At 37.4% G+C, this 18,269-nt stretch overlaps 1 protein-coding gene across 10 annotated transcripts in view; it reads right to left on the bottom strand.

Moving 5' to 3' along the window:
* The window catches only part of DENND4A (DENN domain containing 4A), a 143,865-nt gene that overhangs the window by 16,892 nt on the left and 108,704 nt on the right, over positions 1 to 18,269 (bottom strand). For 6 of the 10 annotated variants that reach the window (XM_042988598.1, XM_042988597.1, XM_042988599.1 and 3 more), the window contains 9 exons: positions 15,625 to 15,719; positions 13,485 to 13,660; positions 13,244 to 13,390; positions 10,383 to 10,581; positions 9,878 to 10,132; positions 8,826 to 8,943; positions 8,682 to 8,708; positions 8,056 to 8,218; positions 7,829 to 7,893 (listed from right to left, as the gene is read on the bottom strand). In XM_042988598.1, coding sequence (XP_042844532.1) covers positions 7,829 to 7,893; positions 8,056 to 8,218; positions 8,682 to 8,708; positions 8,826 to 8,943; positions 9,878 to 10,132; positions 10,383 to 10,581; positions 13,244 to 13,390; positions 13,485 to 13,660; positions 15,625 to 15,719 — 1,245 coding nt within the window. Of the gene's footprint in view, positions 1 to 7,828; positions 7,894 to 8,055; positions 8,219 to 8,681; positions 8,709 to 8,825; positions 8,944 to 9,877; positions 10,133 to 10,382; positions 10,582 to 11,605; positions 11,741 to 13,243; positions 13,391 to 13,484; positions 13,661 to 15,624; positions 15,720 to 18,269 lie in introns of those variants that run through there. The other 4 variants (XM_042988600.1, XM_042988601.1, XM_042988604.1 and 1 more) reach the window with 2 other exon arrangements.

Genomic DNA, 18,269 nt, shown 5'->3' with positions numbered 1-18,269 from the left:
TGCTAGTTACAGAAATATGACTGAGTTTTGTATCTTATCTTTTATCCTGCAACCTTGCTGAAAGCATTTATTAACTCAAACAATCTAGGTGGTTTTGTTTTGTTTTGCTTTTGGTGTGGAATATCTAGGATTTTCTATATATATGATCATGTCATCTATGAATAGAGATAGCTTAACTTCTTCCTTTCCAATTTGGATGCCTTTTACTTCTTTTTCTTTCCTGGCTGCTTTGGCTAGAACTTCTAATACAATGTTGTCTTGTTCCTGATCTTAAGGGAAAATCTTTCCGTTTTTCACCATTGAGTATGGTGTTAATTTGGGGTTTTTCATAAATGCCCTTTATCAAGTTGAGGACATTCCCTTCTATTCCTAGTTTGCTGATTTTGCCAAATGCTTTTTCTGCATCTACTGAGACATGTGTCTTTTTTTAAAAATAATTTTATTTATCTCTATAACCAACATGGGGCTTGAACTCACAACCCCCAAATCAAGAGCTGCATGTTCTACCAACTGAGCCAGCCAAGTGCCCCAGAGAATTTGTGTCTTTTATTCCAATAATATGGTATATCACATTGATTGAGTTTTGTGTATTGAACCAACATTGCATTCCTGGGATAAATCCCAGTTGGTCATGGAACAAAATCCTTTCTAAATGTTGCTGGATTTCATTTGCCAGTATTTTGTTGAGGATTTTTGCACCTATATTAATAAGGGATATTGCTCTGTAGTTTTCTTGTGATGTCTTTGTCTTATAATATTAGCTTCACAGAATGAGTTAGGAAGTGCTCCTTTTTCTTCTACTTTTGTAAGAGTATGTGAAGGATTGATGTCTTAGTTCAGGCTGCTGTAACAGGATACCATAGACTAGGTGGCTTAAATGATGAACATTTATTTCTCACAGTTCTGGAGGCTGGGAAGTCTAAGATCAAGGCAACAGCAGATCTGGCGTCTTGTTAGAGCGCTCTTCCTGGTTTGCGAACAGCTGTCTTCTCCCTGTATCCTTCCATGACTGAGAGGGATAGCTCTCTTCTTAAGGATATTACCCCATTGTGGGGGCTCCAACCAGACGATGTTATTACTTCCCTAGGGCCCTACTTCCAAATACCATCACGTTAAGGCTTTAACATAGGAGTAGGGGCAGGGCATCAATATGCAGTCCATCACAATTGGTGTTAATCCTTCTTTAAACATTTGATAGAATTCACCATCTGGTCCTGGGTTTTTCTTTCTGGGAAGCTTTTTGATTATTAACTCAATCTATTTACTTATTACAGCTCTAGTAAGGGTTTCTATTCTAGAGTCAGTTTTGCAGTTTACGTCTTTGTAGGAATTTGCCTATCTGGGTTACTGAATTTGTAGGCATATAGTTATTTTTTTTATTTATTTATTTATTTATTTATTTATTTATTTATTTATTTATTTATTTATTTATTTATATAATATATGAAATTTACTGTCAAATTGGTTTCCATACAACACCCAGTGCTCATCCCAAAAGGTGCCCTCCTCAATACCCATCACCCATCCTACCCTCCCTCCCACCCCCCATCAACCCTCAGTTTGTTCTGTTTTTAACAGTCTCTTATGCTTTGGCTCTCTCCCACTCTAACCTCTTTTTTTTTTTTTTCCTTCCCCTCCCCCATGGGTTTCTGTTACGTTTCTCAGGATCCACATAAGAGTGAAACCATATGGTATCTGTCTTTCTCTGTATGGCTTATTTCACTTAGCATCACACTCTCCAGTTCCATCCACGTTGCTACAAAAGGCCATATTTCATTTTTTCTCATTGCCACGTAGTATCCCATTGTGTATATAAACCACAATTTCTTTATCCATTCATCAGTTGATGGACATTTAGGCTCTTTCCATAATTTGGCTATTGTTGAGAGTGCTGCTATAAACATTGGGCTACAAGTGCCCCTATGCATCAGTACTCCTGTATCCCTTGGATAAATTCCTAGCAGTGCTATTGCTGGGTCATAGGGTAGGTCTATTTTTAAGTTTCTGAGGAACCTCCACACTGCTTTCCAGAGCGGCTGCACCAATTTGCATTCCCACCAACAGTGCAAGAGGGTTCCCGTTTCTCCACATCCTCTCCAGCATCTATAGTCTCCTGATTTGTTCATTTTAGCCACTCTGACTGGCGTGAGGTGATATCTGAGTGTGGTTTTGATTTGTATTTCCCTGATAAGGAGTGACGTTGAACATCTTTTCATGTGCCTGTTGGCCATCCGGATGCCTTCTTTAGAGAAGTGTCTATTCATGTTTTCTGCCCATTTCTTCACTGGGTAATTTGTTTTTCGGGTGTGGAGTTTGGTGAGCTCTTTATAGATTTTGGATACTAGCCCTTTGTCCGATATGTCATTTGCAAATCTCTTTTCCCATTCCGTTAGTTGCCTTTTAGTTTTGTTGGTTGTTTCCTTTGCTGTGCAGAAGCTTTTTATCTTCATAAGGTCCCAGTAATTCACTTTTGCTTTTAATTCCCTTGCCTTTGGGGATGTGCCGAGTAAGAGATTGCTACGGCTGAGGTCAGAGAGGTCTTTTCCTGCTTTCTCCTCTAAGGTTTTGATGGTTTCCTGTCTCACATTCAGGTCCTTTATCCATTTTGAGTTTATTTTTGTGAATGGTGTGAGAAAGTGGTCTAGTTTCAACCTTCTGCATGTTGCTGTCCAGTTCTCCCAGCACCATTTGTTAAAGAGACTGTCTTTTTTCCATTGGATGTTCTTTCCTGCTTTGTCAAAGATGAGTTGGCCATACGTTTGTGGGTCTAGTTCTGGGGTTTCTATTCTATTCCATTGGTCTATGTGTCTGTTTTTATGCCAATACCATGCTGTCTTGATGATGACAGCTTTGTAGTAGAGGCTAAAGTCTGGGATTGTGATGCCTCCTGCTTTGGTCTTCTTCTTCAAAATTACTTTGGCTATTCGGGGCCTTTTGTGGTTCCATATGAATTTTAGGATTGCTTGTTCTAGTTTTGAGAAGAATGCTGGTGCAATTTTGATTGGGATTGCATTGAATGTGTAGAGAGCTTTGGGTAGTATTGACATTTTGACAATATTTATTCTTCCAATCCATGAGCAGGGAATGTCTTTCCATTTCTTTATATCTTCTTCAATCACCTTCATAAGCTTTCTATAGTTTTCAGCATACAGATCTTTTACATCTTTGGTTAGATTTATTCCTAGGTATTTTATGCTTCTTGGTGCAATTGTGAATGGGATCAGTTTCTTTATTTGTCTTTCTGTTGCTTCATTGTTAGTGTATAAGAATGCAACTGATTTCTGTACATTGATTTTGTATCCTGCAACTTTGCTGAATTCATGTATCAGTTCTAGCAGACTTTTGGTGGAGTCTATCGGATTTTCCATGTATAAAATCATGTCATCTGCAAAAAGCGAAAGCTTGACTTCATCTTTGCCAATTTTGATAGGCATATAGTTATTAATTGTACTTCCTTATCATTCTTTTTATTTCTGGAAGGGCGGTAGGAATATCTCCTCTTTCATTCCTCATTTCATTAATTTGAGTCCTCTCTTTTTCTCTTAGTCTAACCAAATTTCAATTTTATTGCTCTTTTCAAAGAACCAACTTTGATTTTGATGAGTTTCTTGATTTTAAAAATTGTTTTCCCCTATATTTTCTATTTTTTCTCTATTTTATTGATTTCTGCTGTAATATTTATTATTTCCTCTCTTCTGCTTGCTTTGGGTTTAATTTGCTCTTCTTTTTCTATTTCTTAAAAAAATTTTTGTTTAATGTTTTATTTATTTTTGAGACAGAGAGAGACAGAGCATGAGCAGGGGAGGGGCAGAGAGAGAGGGAGCCACAGAATCCGAAGCAGTCTCCAGGCTCTGAGCTGTCAGCACAGAGCCTGACGCAGGGCTTGAACTCACAAACCGTGAGATCATGACCTGAGCCGAAGTCAGAGGTTTAACTGACTGAGCTACCCAGGTGCCCCAAAGTAAACGGTTTTTTCTTTTTTTTAATTTTTTTAATGTTTACTCATTTTTCAAGAGACAGAGAGAGACAGAGCATGAGCATGGAAGGGGCAGAGAGAGAGGTAGACACAGAATCCGAAGCAGGATCCAGGCTCTGAGCTGTCAGCACAGAGCCCAACGCAGGACTTGAACCCACAAACTATGAGATCATGACCTGAGCCTAAGTTGGACGCTTAATCAACTGAGCCACCCAGACGCCCCTTTCCATTTCTTAAGGTAGAAGGTTATGTAGGTATTTACATAGAAGTTCCTACCTTATTAAATTTCCAGTTGAGCATCAGAATCACTTGTCAAATTTCTTATTTTTAATGATTTCCAATGTTTCACAACCATCATAGTTAAAAAGCAAATATTCACAACATTCTGCTCAAAGCTCCCTAGATGCAATTTGAATCCATTCATTCTTTTCCTCTTTCTAATGGAAAGTGCAGCTCAACACATTCATACATTTGTTTACAAACAAAATTACAGGTTAAATACAGTTGTACTTCTGTTAGTCTTTTCCACCAAATAGTCCTTACTTCTAAGTTTTACTATTATTATTAGAACTTGTCCAAAATTTCCCACCTTTATTTCAACTAGGAAAATCAATGACTTAATGTGACTTTCGAGTACAACGTTCCCTGGTTATATTTCTTTGCATCATACTTTTTTTTTCTCAAGCAAAGATACCAAACACTGATCTCTACCGGGCTCAGATTTATAGCTAAACATTTTTTTTTTATAGCTAAATTTTTTGTTGTTGTTATACAGCTAAAATTTTTAAAAGCCATTTTAGTGTAAGGCCAATTGTCCAATTCCTAGCTTTTAAATCTTTCTTTCTTTTTTAGATTTATTTTCTTTCTAATCAAACCAGTCTCTCTGTATTTTTTAAAAGTTTATTTATTATTTTTTAGTAGTCTCTACACCCAATGTGGGGGCTTGAACTCATGACCCCCAAGATCAGCCAGGTGCCCCTCTTTGTCCTTTAAACATTGGTTTTGTTTAAAATAACACACTTGTATAAGTTTCACTTGTACTATTTCATTAGCTTCTTAATTGCCCCTTTCACTATCTACTGGGTCCCCACACAATTTGTTCTCCATAGACTACAGATCCTGGTAAACCATATATTTGATTATGTCTCTCTCCTGCTTAAAAATCCCCCAGATGTTTCCCACTGCCCTTAGAATTCAGTCCAAGATAGTTGGGAGACCCTACAGACACCACACAATCTAGTTCCTGCCTGCTTTTCCAAACTCATTTCACCCCACACTCTACCCTTTCTCTGTGATCCCTCTCTTCCCTGGCCTTTCCATTACTCAAAAATGCCAGACCTTTCACCTCAGGGTCTTCCTACAAACTTTAAAGTTTGTTTGTTTTCTCCCCCATTGATATTCTGGCTACATTGTCAACTTAGTGTCATTTCCTCAGAAGCCTTCCTTATTTTCAAACTTGTCATTCTCCACACTCCTTCCTGGTCACAATGCACTTTTGGTACCTTCTCCCCATAGTCCAATCTACATCTCTGCAGAAGCCTCCAATAAATTAATTCTTCAACATCCAGATTCTCCATCCATCAGTCCATCCTAATACCAATTACTTATTCATTTATATTTGTTTCACACTTGCTTTTCTTTCCCATTATTGCTCTAGTCTCCAATCCTTCCCCTTGGGTTCTAAAAGTTCCTTGGGCATCAACTCTGGTCTACACAGAAAGTGATAGTTTTTTGAGGGACACGCAACATATATAGACAGTGAAGAGCTTTGCCCCCAGTGAGGGCATAAAAGAGAGGCCATAGAATCCAGATGCTTCCAGAAACCTTCAAACAACTGGCAAAGGAAGCTGATATCAGGTCTGTAATCCTACAGAGAGTCAGAGGAAAAGAGCTCTTGAATTCATGAAATGGTAAATTCCTTTAAGGTACCAGTAAACCCATATAATAATCTCCAAGCAGATCTAGAGGACGATTAAAATTGTCTATTTTTAAATTTCGCTCTGGTTGGGGGAGGGGTGCTGGTAATATACAAAGATAAGGAACTTGAACACCATCACTGCAGGGGTCAGGCAATGCTGGTCTTAGCTAGAACAAAGTAAATGACAGATTGCTGAGATAAAGAAAAGCCTTTTACGCTTTCCCTCTCTCAGCATTATTTTAGGGGATCAGGAAATTGACTTTAAACTTTAAATAAATTTGGCTTTTCTGAAGAATGTGCTAAATAAAGGTTAATCCTTTTAGATAATGAGTACAAAAAAAAAAATTTAACCTCAACGTATAATTCCATTCTGTAAAATGCTCACCATCTCACGCATACACATCATGGCTTCTGGATTCAACAACTTCTCTCCTGGCATCAAAGCAGACAATTCCCAATGATATGAGTCACCTTTGGTGAGATGGCACGTGATAACCTCTTGAGCGACCCAGTTAGGGATGGCTGCTCTAAGCCCTCTACTTCACTCACTAATTCCTGCTCTTTCCCATCCTTTAGTGAACTTGTTGGGAAGCCAGCACCACAGGGAGTACTCTTGTTCTCTATTCATGATCCCTAAGGTCTGGCTGAGTAGCCTGTAATAGGGCCTAACCTTACTATACATATGATATACATATGTATGATATATGTATGAATGATATATGTATGTATATGACTCTGATGAGACTAATAAATATCTGTGGCAAACGTCATGGGCACTCTAAAAGTCAACTGAAGTGTTGACTAGCACTAAATAACTAGATATATTTTGTTAAGATAGTATACAATCACCTAAAAGGTATGGCCTGTTGCATACTCTCTCATTAACTGGGAGTAGGTTTAATTAAGTAGGGCACCCAAGTTAGATACCACTTAAGTCAGGTGAATTATATGTATCATTATCATTTTCATCAACTTATTCATATTAGAATTTCCCAGACAAAACGCCAAAACTCTCTTGAGTCTCTCGATGCCTGACAGCTACCTCTTTCTTCTTTTTGTCTGTCGGGGGCTATTTCTGCCCTTTCCTGAGACTTAGAAACCAAAAGGAAGTCAAGCACAGTAACTGGGAGAAGGAGAGGATCAGTTAAAAAAGTTTAGGACCTCCTGACATATATATTTAGCTACCTTATATCCCTTCCGAAACAAGCTTAATGTTATTTTTGATATGACCCAACTGTGAAAAGCATGGATGGGCATTTAGAACTGCTTGATTCAAGGGGCGCCTGGGTGGCTCAGTTGGTTAAGCGTCTGAATTCGGCTCAGGTCATGATCTCGCATTTTGTTAGTTCTAGTCCCAAATCGGGATGTGTGCTAACAGCTCAGAGCCTGGAGCCTGCTTCAGATTCTGTGTCTCCCTCTCTCTTTCTCTGTCCCTCCCCTACTTGCACTCTGTCTCTCTCTCAAAAATAAGTAAATATTAAAAAAAAAAAAAAGAACTTTATAAAATTGCTTGGTTCAAATAGGGCTCTGTTATTTATTGTGAAACCCAAGTTCAAGTTACTTAACCTCTTGGATCCTCAGATGCCTCACTAATAACACAGAAACAATAACAGTACCTATCTCATATGGCTTTGGGGAGAATTATCAGGATAATACATGGGAAGTACTTCCTACAGTGTAAGGCACATAGTAAGCCTTCAAAAAATGTTAGCTTTTATCATTTAACATTACTATCACTAACGTGACCAAAGTATCAAAGTATCTATTTATTACATTAAAATTTAAAAAATCAAAGAAAGAATTCTTCTAATATTAATATATTATATCCTATTAGTATAATTTAATATAAAAATAATAGACTATCAATATAAAAATAATTTGAAAACAGTATCATGATCTATAAATATTTCATGTTAGATATTATGCTGAATTACCTATATCAATGTTTTCTCTTCCCAGTGCCACAAGCGAGAGAAATAGTATTTCTCTATATAAACTCCTAGGGGGGGAAAAGGAGTGGAGAAGATATTATTACTCATTGGTCTCTATATTCTGTACAAAATATTTATGCTAATTTAAGCGTGAAATAATCAAACAAATTACTAAGCCAGTAACAGGAATCTGCTTGGAGGAACAATACATTCATTTAAGACAGACTTACCTCTGTCTTTTAAAATGAGGGCATTTATTCAGGGTCTCTAAAATCTGACTCATTGGTCCATAGACATCATTCATTTTAATGCTTTTTACCATATTTTTCAATAGTTCCTGGTTAAATGAATTATCACCTTTTTGCAATAAATGGACCATTGGATACTTTTGGGCTACAAAAGAACAAAAGAGCAAATGAAGGAAAACGTGTATAAAGGACAACATAATTAAGCAGCAACTGACAGTTAATCAAGAAGTTACAAAGCCCCCAAAACAAATTAAGGGCAATAGATAAAGGAACAGAAATCTAAGAATGAAGAAAGAAAAGAAAAGGGAAACAAAATAAGACACATAATGATAAAAATAGGCCTAAAGCTTTCTGTGGCCTCAGACAAAAACTAAAAGGGCTGTTTTCCTTAATACAGCCCCTGGAGGAAATTCTAAATCAGCAGCTTGGGATGGAAACAAATGTGTAAAAAGAAGCAGCTGGGACAAGCAATGTGCTAAAAGCAAACTCCACAAAACATAACCCCTTCAGCACATACAAAGCACCACTCAAGAAACAAAACCAAAAAAACAAAAAAACCCTTGACCTCCACGGAAGGTAGCACTAAAAACATCAAACTTAACACTCACTCTCAAATAAAAGAGTACGATTTTGACCTGTAAGACAAAAAGTAGTATAGTAAAATAAACGTTATTATACATTAGTTTAGGCTTGTAAAACAAGTAGAGATCACTCTCATATGAACAAAGTCAGCATTCTGTGACAGTACTTACTGTGGGCATTCCAGAGGATGTACAAGGGCTGTCCCGGATCCTGATGTAATTTCATATTGTCCCATAACATCTGTATTAAAACATATTTACTATCTTCAGACATACAGTGGCGAGGAATCTGTGTTGAAGAACCAACAAATATTCATTAATGATCCTTACAAATACTTTTTAGGACAAATGTGTGCAAGAGAGAAAAGAGAACAAAAAATGATTGGTTTGTATGCATTTTGTCTCTACTGAAGGAAGATCAGCCAAGAAGCTAATGATCTCTAAAGTAACAGATTTAACTAAGGACTGAGATCAGTAAGAAAGGGTGCCATGAAGGTCTAATCCTGACCAGCTTATGATTGAGGGGTCCACAGAAAAAGGAATCCAGGAGCCTCATGATACATCAGTCCACGACCCTACCCTAGATAACTCACTGAGATAACCTCTTGGTCATTCCTTCATCATGTACTGAAAATCCAAAGCACATGCACCATCACAGACATGAATACAAGTAGGCAGAAAAAGTTCCTGAATGTAGAAACTTGGCGATTTAGTGGTGGTGACACATATGAAGAAGTAAAACACTTTTATAGGACAATATATCAAAAATACAAGTAAACATACAACAACCTATCTAAATGTTAAGCAAAAACTCAGACTAAAGGACTGAAAAGAATGGTAGCACTCGGCTGAAAAAGGAATTACAGACATCCTCCTAAAAACGTGTAAGGCTCGTTTTTGAAGGAGGTAGGAGACATGAGCGGGGCCAACTCACAGACTCTTCTCATAAAAGCCATTTACAGTTTCTTCTTGAGGCTATGATGAAAACACAGCCCATTTTGTGTAAATTTTACAAGGAGTCTAAAAACATGATCTTGTCTTACTGCTAGGCTGTGAGAAGAAACATTATCTGTAAATATGACTAAGACATTTTATTGATCTAATGATTCCGATAATTATTTAAAATATTTAGCATAAAAATACTTTTTTGGTCATTAGGAATATGCAAATATTCCAATGGTGATGATAGCATTGCCTTTTAGATTGAATTTTCATTTTCATACCTTTGAATACTTGTTACAGTGCTCAGAAGAAAGAATCAATCCAGGTAAATTACTGGGTAAGTCAAGACGTCTAAAATACCACACCAGGTTCCAAAACACAATTGGATGATGGTCCACAAAGTCTGCCACTGTTATGGCATGATCACCTTCATTTTCCAATAAGCTTTCGAGTTCCTTCCATACCACTAAAGGACTAAGATAGGGAACAGTGATAGGATCTGGACTTGGGAGATGCCACTCTAATCCTAAAGAATCCTGTTGAATAAATTAAAAAAAACATAAATGGAAAATACAAGATTCGTGATACTAAATCAATTAAAAACCAAAACAGAATTCCTGTCAATAATTTCCATATAAATGGAAATATACTATAATTGTATCATGAGACTAGAAACTCTTCTTGAGAATCACAAAATTGAAGCTTGTAAGGCTATTTAGGACAAAGGGAACAAAATCATATGTAAATCATCAATGTCCAAATTTAAAAAGACACCAAAATACATACTGTAGCTCCTTGTAAAGTAGTTGGCAGGCTGCCTGTAGAAATGAGTTTCTGCCCTCCAGGGTCTTCCTTATCCAAGGGGCCATAAGTACTAACACTCCTGGCCATTGGAAATAGTGGACATTTTGACACAGCTGTTTTTGATCTATCAGCAGGGATCTGAATACTTCGGGCACATGTATTTTCCAGCAGTTTAGATTTGCTTCGGCATTGACAAAAGAAAAAAAGCACATCATTCTTTAGATTTACTTTATTTTATCCAGAAAGACCAGCTCTTTAGTATCAGAACTGGATATGCAGCAAAGTTATCAAAGGAAAGATGTTACTTCAGCTGCATCTGGTAAACAGGATATGTATATATATATATATATATATATACATATATGTATATATATATACACATACATATATTTTATATATATATATAAAACAGATATATATGTATATCATATTTATATATGATATACATATATATATGATATACATGTATATATATGATATACATGTATATCATATATATATCACAGGTTCGAACCCACAAACTGGGAGATCATGACCTGAGCTGAAGTCAGATCTTAACCACCTGAGCCACCCAGGTGCCCCTTTTAAGTAGTCTGATCATGTTAAGTTTCCAGAGAACTTTAAATACTCAAAAGTTATTCACTTATTAAAAACATTTAGTGGACAGCTTTTTAAAAAATATTTATTTATTTATTTACTTATTTTGAGAGAGAGCATGAGAAGGGGAGGGGCAGAGGGAGTGGGAAAGAGATAAAGAATCCCAAGCAGGCTCTGCGCTAAACCTGATGTGGGGCTCAAACTCACAAACCCTGAGATCCCGACCTGAACTGAAGAGTCAGATGCTTAACTAACTAAGCCACCCAGGCGCCCCTAGTGGACAATTCTATCACAGCAGGAGCCACAGCAGGCCCAGAGGATACAAAGCAGAGAAAATGGGCACCTCTTACTTCAGGAGTCACAAGCTAGTCACAAGCTAGTCTCAGTCAGAGAAAGGGCTGTACTTAACCTATCATGAGAGGAGATGCGCACACAGATTTGTGGGTTTGCTGCCTAAGCACTCAGGATCAAACAGGTCACGCCAGCCTACTAGTACTAAGCAGGCACTTTCTCTTGCACATGCAGTTACCTATATGACTCAACCTGCCCAGCTATATAGATTGAGTATCTGGCACGCCTCCAAAATGGAGTCTATTTCTGCATTTGTTTTCAGTGCAAATTCACTTATATTAGGCTTACTGTATAAGTGTTAGTTTGATTTTACAGTTCCTCTAGCAGCTCCAAATGTTTTCTCAGATTATTAAATATTCCAAAGTAGAAGTAAGTTAGTACTCATTTAATTCCTGAAGAGACAAGGGATAAGAGAAAGATGTTCACTGTAAACTTCAAGTGTTCTACAGAATTTTTACTTTTTTTTAAGAAGGTGCTATGCCCAACATGGGGTGGCTTGAACTCACCACCCTGAGATCAAGAGTCACATGTTCTACTGACTGAGCCAGTCAGGTGTCCCTAGAATTTTTACTTTCATTTTTGTAATTTTTAAAATTGTTAAACAATTTTATGTAATTTCTATACCCAACAATGGGGCTCAAACACACAACCCCAAGATCAAGAGTCATAGGCTCCACTGACTGAGCCAGCTGGGTACCCCTAGAATTTTTACTTTTTTTTAATTTAATTTAATTTAATTTAATTTAATTTAATTTAATTTAATTTTATTTTATTTTATTTTAACGTTTATTTATTTTTGAGACAGAGAGAGACAGAGCATGAACGGGGAGGGGCAGAGAGAGAGGGAGACACAGAATCGGAAGCAGGCTCCAGGCTCTGAGCCATCAGCCCAGAGCCCGACGCGGGGCTCGAACTCACAGACAATGAGATCGTGACCTGAGCTGAAGTTGGACGCCCAACCGACTGAGCCACCCAGGCGCCCCTAGAATTTTTACTTTTAAAACACTAGTAAACATTATCATACAAGAATTATACAGCTTAGGGGCACCTGGGTGGCTCAGTCAGTTGAGCATTTGGCTCTTGATTTTGGCTCAGGTCATGATCTCAGGGTTGGGGTATCAAGCCCCATGTTGGGCTCTGTACTTTTCCTCTCTTTCTCTCTCTCTCTGTCCCCTCTCCTCCACTCGCATTCTGTCTAAAAAAATAATAATAAAAAGAATTACACAGCTTAAACTCTGGGGATTCACAAAGCATAAACCATAACTATTTAAACATTTAGGTTTTCTTTTTTAAATGTTTATTTTTTTGTTCCCAACTGTGTTGATGGTTGTATAACTCTGTGAATAATATACAAAAAACCTTTGGTTTATATAAATGGGAGAATGTTAACTGGGGGAACTTTAACGTGTGAATTATATACCAAGAAAGCTCTTACCACCCCCTACTCATCCCCGCCCCCAAAAAAGGAGTTGCTCTCATTCCTCTGATGTTAAACTGGTAGAATAAAACTTGAAACTGCTAGTGACCAAATAAATAAATGTTTATTTTATTTTTGAGAGAAAGCGAGGGCGGGCAGAGAGAGAGAGGGACAGAAGATCTGAAGCAGACTCCTCACTGACAGCAGAGAGCCTAACTCAGGGCTTGAACCTACAAACCTTGAGATCATGATCCAAGCTGAAACCCAGAGTCAGACACTCAACCAAATGAGTCACCCAGGCACCCCAAACATTTAGGTTTTTAGAGAGTTTAATAATGTTTTAACGAGGTGTAAAAATTTAAGATTGATTACGAATCTGTTATACACAGAAATTTTACACGTTCAGCTGATTTTTCTGTCGTTTTCAGAAACGTGTAATATATGTTGTTAAAATATAGTTCCCCATGATCATAGTTACCTATTGAGATCAAAATTCCCTTGAACAGAGATAACAGATGTGTCAAGACCAGTGGCTGATGTTGAGATACAAGACTGCCTTGTCTGACTTGAAAAGGAGGATGGAAAATGCATGTTTTCTGTAGATGGGCTTGACTTCAGAAAGTACCTGCAATGTGAATCAAAGGAACTTCTTGAGAAAAGAAATATTCTGGGCAATATGATCCTTAAACATGAAGGAAAGAGAAAGCATAAATCATTACCTTCCAGGTCGTCTTAAATCTCTTATTTCAATATTCAGAAAAGGCAAGAAAAGATTGCCACAAAACGGGCATGTAGTATTGAGATTTGAATCATCTGCTGTCCAGCCAGCCATGATTTCCTCATCATGGACAAGACAATCGCAAGTTCTACACCGAGAGCAACTTGAGATAAGGACCTATGGGAGAAAACAGCATTATAAAGTGAGCCTGTTGGAGATATTATGAATTAAAAATTATTTCAATCCATAAATCTACTGGAAAACTAAAACTCAGAAGGATTCAGAAGTTACAAACAAAAGAAAAAATAGATTACATTCAGTGTATTATATAATATACTCATCTTTCACTATTTCAGCTAAATCTATTTCAAAATTTTTACCTCAAGGGAACCTTGCACTTAAGTAAGCATTTTTACCATTATAATTAATGTTAAGCCTGCCATGGCTGTATTAATGAAAAAGTGAACCCAAACACTAATTTGCTAATACTCCAAATCAGTACATGTACTTACACATTATGAATCTGTGTGCTACTCACAGTGTGGTCACCAGACAAGTGTGGGTCCACAAACTCTTAGTGGTTAGGGGTAAGTAAAGAAACTAAGAAGAGGACTTAGAAACTTTAAAAGAATTGGTCATTGCTTCAATATTTAAGTTTGTGATCAACATACCGTATTTTATAAGACTACTAGCCATGATAGACTGGAAATTAAAAACAGCAACAAAGGGCACCTGGGTGGCTCAGTTAAGTGTCTGACACTTGATTTTGGCTCAGGTTCATGAGATAGAGCCCGCACTGAGCATGGGGTCTGCTTATTCTCTTTCTCTCTCTCCCTCTCTCTCTCTCTCTTCCCCCCCTGCCCCTCCCCACTGGCTTGCGCAAGCATGTGCACTCTCTTTCAAAAAAAAAAAAAAGTGTTGCCATAGATAAATGTAAATGCTGTGATTACATTAATATGGAAATTCCTGAAGCCATCAGAAACTTTGCCAATTGTAATACCAGTGCTCATCATTTATTTTCCAGCCACATGCAAATCTATTTTCCAAATTTATGCCAATTGGCTTAGAAAAGCAACAACACTCACAAATGTACTTGGAAGTAAATTTTACACAAAAATTAGGGACAGGGCACCTGGGTGGCTCAGTCGGTTAAGCGTCCAATGTTTGCTCATGATCTCATGGTTCGTGGGTTCAGGCCCCGTGCTGGCCTCTGTGCTGACAGTTCAGAGCCTGGAGCCTGCTTCGGATTCTGTGTCACCCTCTCTCTCTGCCCCTGCCCCGTTCACACACACACACACACACACACACACACACACACACTCTCTCTCTCTCTCTCTCTCTCTCTCAAAATAAACACTAAAAACACTAAAAACATTTTTAAAACTTAGGGACAACTTTTAAAGTGTAAAAGTGTAACTTTTTCCTTGTGAGCAAATAGGACATACAAGAAGCATATTGAACAGTTATTCACGTCAAACCGACACAAAGAATGAAAAACATGATGGAAAAATGGCACACAAATGCTAAACTGCTCCATGCCCCTCCTCAACACTGCTCTGCCACGTGCTTGCACAGCAAAGCTGGTTTGTAAGGGATTCAGATGTAAAATAAAAATTTAAAGGGAACAGGGGAGTTTGGGCGGCTCAGTTGGTTGAGTGTCCGACTTCGGCTCAGGTCATGATCTCGCGGTCTGTGGGTTCGAGCCCCTCATCCAGCTGTGTGCTGACAGCTCAGAGCCTGGAGCCTGCTTTGGATTCTTTGTCTCCCTCTCTCTCTGCCCCTCCCGTTCTCGCATGCTCTCTCAAAAATAAATCAACATTAAAAAAAATTATTTTTTTAATTCAAAGGGAACATACATATAGCAAGGGATAACTAGAAATACTGAAAATGAAAATGCTTTTATATGTTAATAAATGCAAAGGAAGCATGGGACTTTTCTAAAAAGGTAAAGCAGTAGGACTTCAGTGTTCTGAAGAACGGGATACTTTCAGTTTATTCAGGTGCCATATACATTCTGAAATTTTCAGATGCTCTGTTTAACTTTTTAGTTACTCTACCCCAAGCCACGAATACTTAAGAAACAGAAGTTTTCTAAGTAGTATAAGTAGTACAGGAAGATGCTCTTTTGATTCAAATCGTACCTCCATTGCATAGTTCTGGAAGATATTTGTATTACTTGTGTTGCAGGAAGATGCCACTTCTGACTTCCCAGGTAGGGCAAACTTCGACAGGGATCCTGCTCATGATTAAAAAACAAAAAGCAAAACCATTACAATTAATGACAAAGGCTATGAAAATCTTTCACTTTCATAAATCCTCTGATAAAATGTCAAACTGTTCTGTTTAAAATAGCAATTTGAGAAATAAACCAAATAAATAGTGAAAAAATGCTTTTCAAGGCATACATTTTTGTTTTGAGTACAAACCTAAGGACATGTGCTCTAATCCTACAGATCCCCACATGCTAGGGGTGTTCATTCACTACTCACTGAGGAAGCGCTTTGTGCATACAGGCTACAAGGCATTCTAGTTATTTGTCATTACCATTTCGCTGTTTCTATTTTTCCATGTTTAAAATCCAAGAATGTGGGGGCGCCTGGGTGGCTCAGTAGGTTAAGTGCTGACTTCGACTCAGGTCATGATCTTGCGGTTCGTGAGTTCGAGCCCCATGTCAGGCTCTGTGTGGACAGCTCAGAGCCAGGAGCCTGCTTCGGATTCTGTGTCTCCCTCTCTCTCTGTCCCTCCCCGGCTTGTGCTCTCTTTCTCTCTCTCTCAAAAATAATAAACATTAAAAAAATACAAGAATGTGTTCAGTTTTAAGGTCTAAAACATAAAATAGCTAATTTTATTTCCCATCATAAAAAAGATTTACTAGCAATTCTCTGTCTTGTAAGGATCTTTTAAGATCTGGTGCAGTAATCTTGTTCTTAAACATGAGGGAAGAATTTCCAAATGTATTCTTCAGAGTAACGGATATTAGTTGGTATTAAAACAACAACAACAAAAACAACAACAAAGGGGAGTTCTGTGGTCAAATCACTTGTTCAGACAGTGGCTATTATATGTTGTTAGTAAAACTGAAGGTAATCCATACCATTTCTTTTCTTTTTTTTCTCAATAGTTACAAAATGTTATAAACACTTACATTTTTATAAAGTAAAGGTAAAAATACGTCATGGGATAAACTACCAGTTCACAAGAAATAAAGAAGGGAAAACGTGTTAAACACCAGTCATGGGAATGCAATCGGCATAATCCAGACGAATGACCTGATTGCTTCCATAAATAAATGACGATGAAAAAAAAATTGTTCTAGATCTGCCACCACTGGTCCTAGGTTGTGCCTCACATGTGCGTTGAGAGGGACAGAGAGAGCTGAAGCCTCACATCAACCTTTAAGCTACTGAGAGCTGGTGGTATTGCAGTCCTTTCCTGCATGGTTCCCCATAACCCTCTGTAATTCCTCTCTGCTAAAGCTAGTTGAAAACTCCCTTCTCATACCTTCTATTAGGCTTGAGTACTGTAATTATTTATGTGGGCAGCCTACCTTTTGTATCTAATTAATCTAGAGCACAGAATAAATATTCATTGTGATAAATACGAATCAGGCTATAAGGTAACTTTTATTTCTTAGCATAATAAATTGTTCTTGTCTATTCAAAAGAGGTGGGGGGAGCCGATTTCTTCATGAATGGATGACAAGATGGAAAAAAAGAGAGGTAACAAAGATAAAACATATCTTAGGAAAACATAATGTTAACAGACATATTAACCAGATGTGACAAGTGGACCTTGTCTGGATCCCAATTTGAACAAACCACCTATAAAAAGAGCTTTATGAGATAAATATGAAAATTTAAACTAAGTGAATATTTGATATAAAATGTTATATATTATCACATTAAAATATAATATTATAATTATGTTTTCAAACAGCAAATGCTTCACAAAAGACACATGCTATAAGAGTTCCTAACTGGCCATGCTAACATACAGTGTTAGAAGACAACGTTCATCAGTGAAGGGAGCAGTGACTAGATGTGGGCAGGACAGGAGGGTCTGGATGTTGTTGATGTTCTGTTTCTTGATCTGAGTGCTGGTTACTTAGGGGTAACTTGAGTACTGATAATTGAGTAACCTGAAATGTATTTACATACATAAAAGTATACGCATTACATGCATATTAATAAAATTAAAAATAAGTTTATGAAATACATGATTTTACTAAAATGTTAAAAAATTTTTTTTGAAAAGAAAACCCCCGGCCCCAAAACGCATCACTAAGGCTGAATTCCCAAAAGGGCTTTATATCTAATCTAATTGCAGTTTCAACCTCCCTTAGAGTATAGTTTTAACCAGTCAGTCAGGAATTTTCCAACCAGTGCCAAGGAGTCTGCCACATGGGCCCCTCCATCTCACAAAGGAAGATGAAGTCATCTGCATGGTAAGACTGCTTCTCCCCAGGGAAAGTGACTTCGCCTGGAAAATTCTTTTTCTTTTGCTAATAACTTTCTTGCCCCACCCTTCTATAAAAACCTTCTGTTTTGTATAATTTGGAGCTCCCTTCTACTTGCTAGATGGCATGCTGCCCAATTCATGAATCATTTAAGAAAGCCAGTTAGATCTTCAAATTTACTTGGTTGAATTCCGTTTTTTTAACAATATAAAACATTAAAGTCCTTATATTTTAGAGCTACATATTGAAGTACTGATGAATAAAATTATATGCTGTTTGGGATTTACTTAAAAACATTTTTTTTAATGTTTATTTACTTTTGAGACAGAG

This window comes from Panthera tigris, chromosome B3 (assembly GCF_018350195.1).
Source record: "Panthera tigris isolate Pti1 chromosome B3, P.tigris_Pti1_mat1.1, whole genome shotgun sequence".
Classification (NCBI taxonomy): domain Eukaryota; kingdom Metazoa; phylum Chordata; class Mammalia; order Carnivora; family Felidae; genus Panthera; species Panthera tigris.
This window is presented reverse-complemented; position numbering and strand designations above follow the sequence as displayed.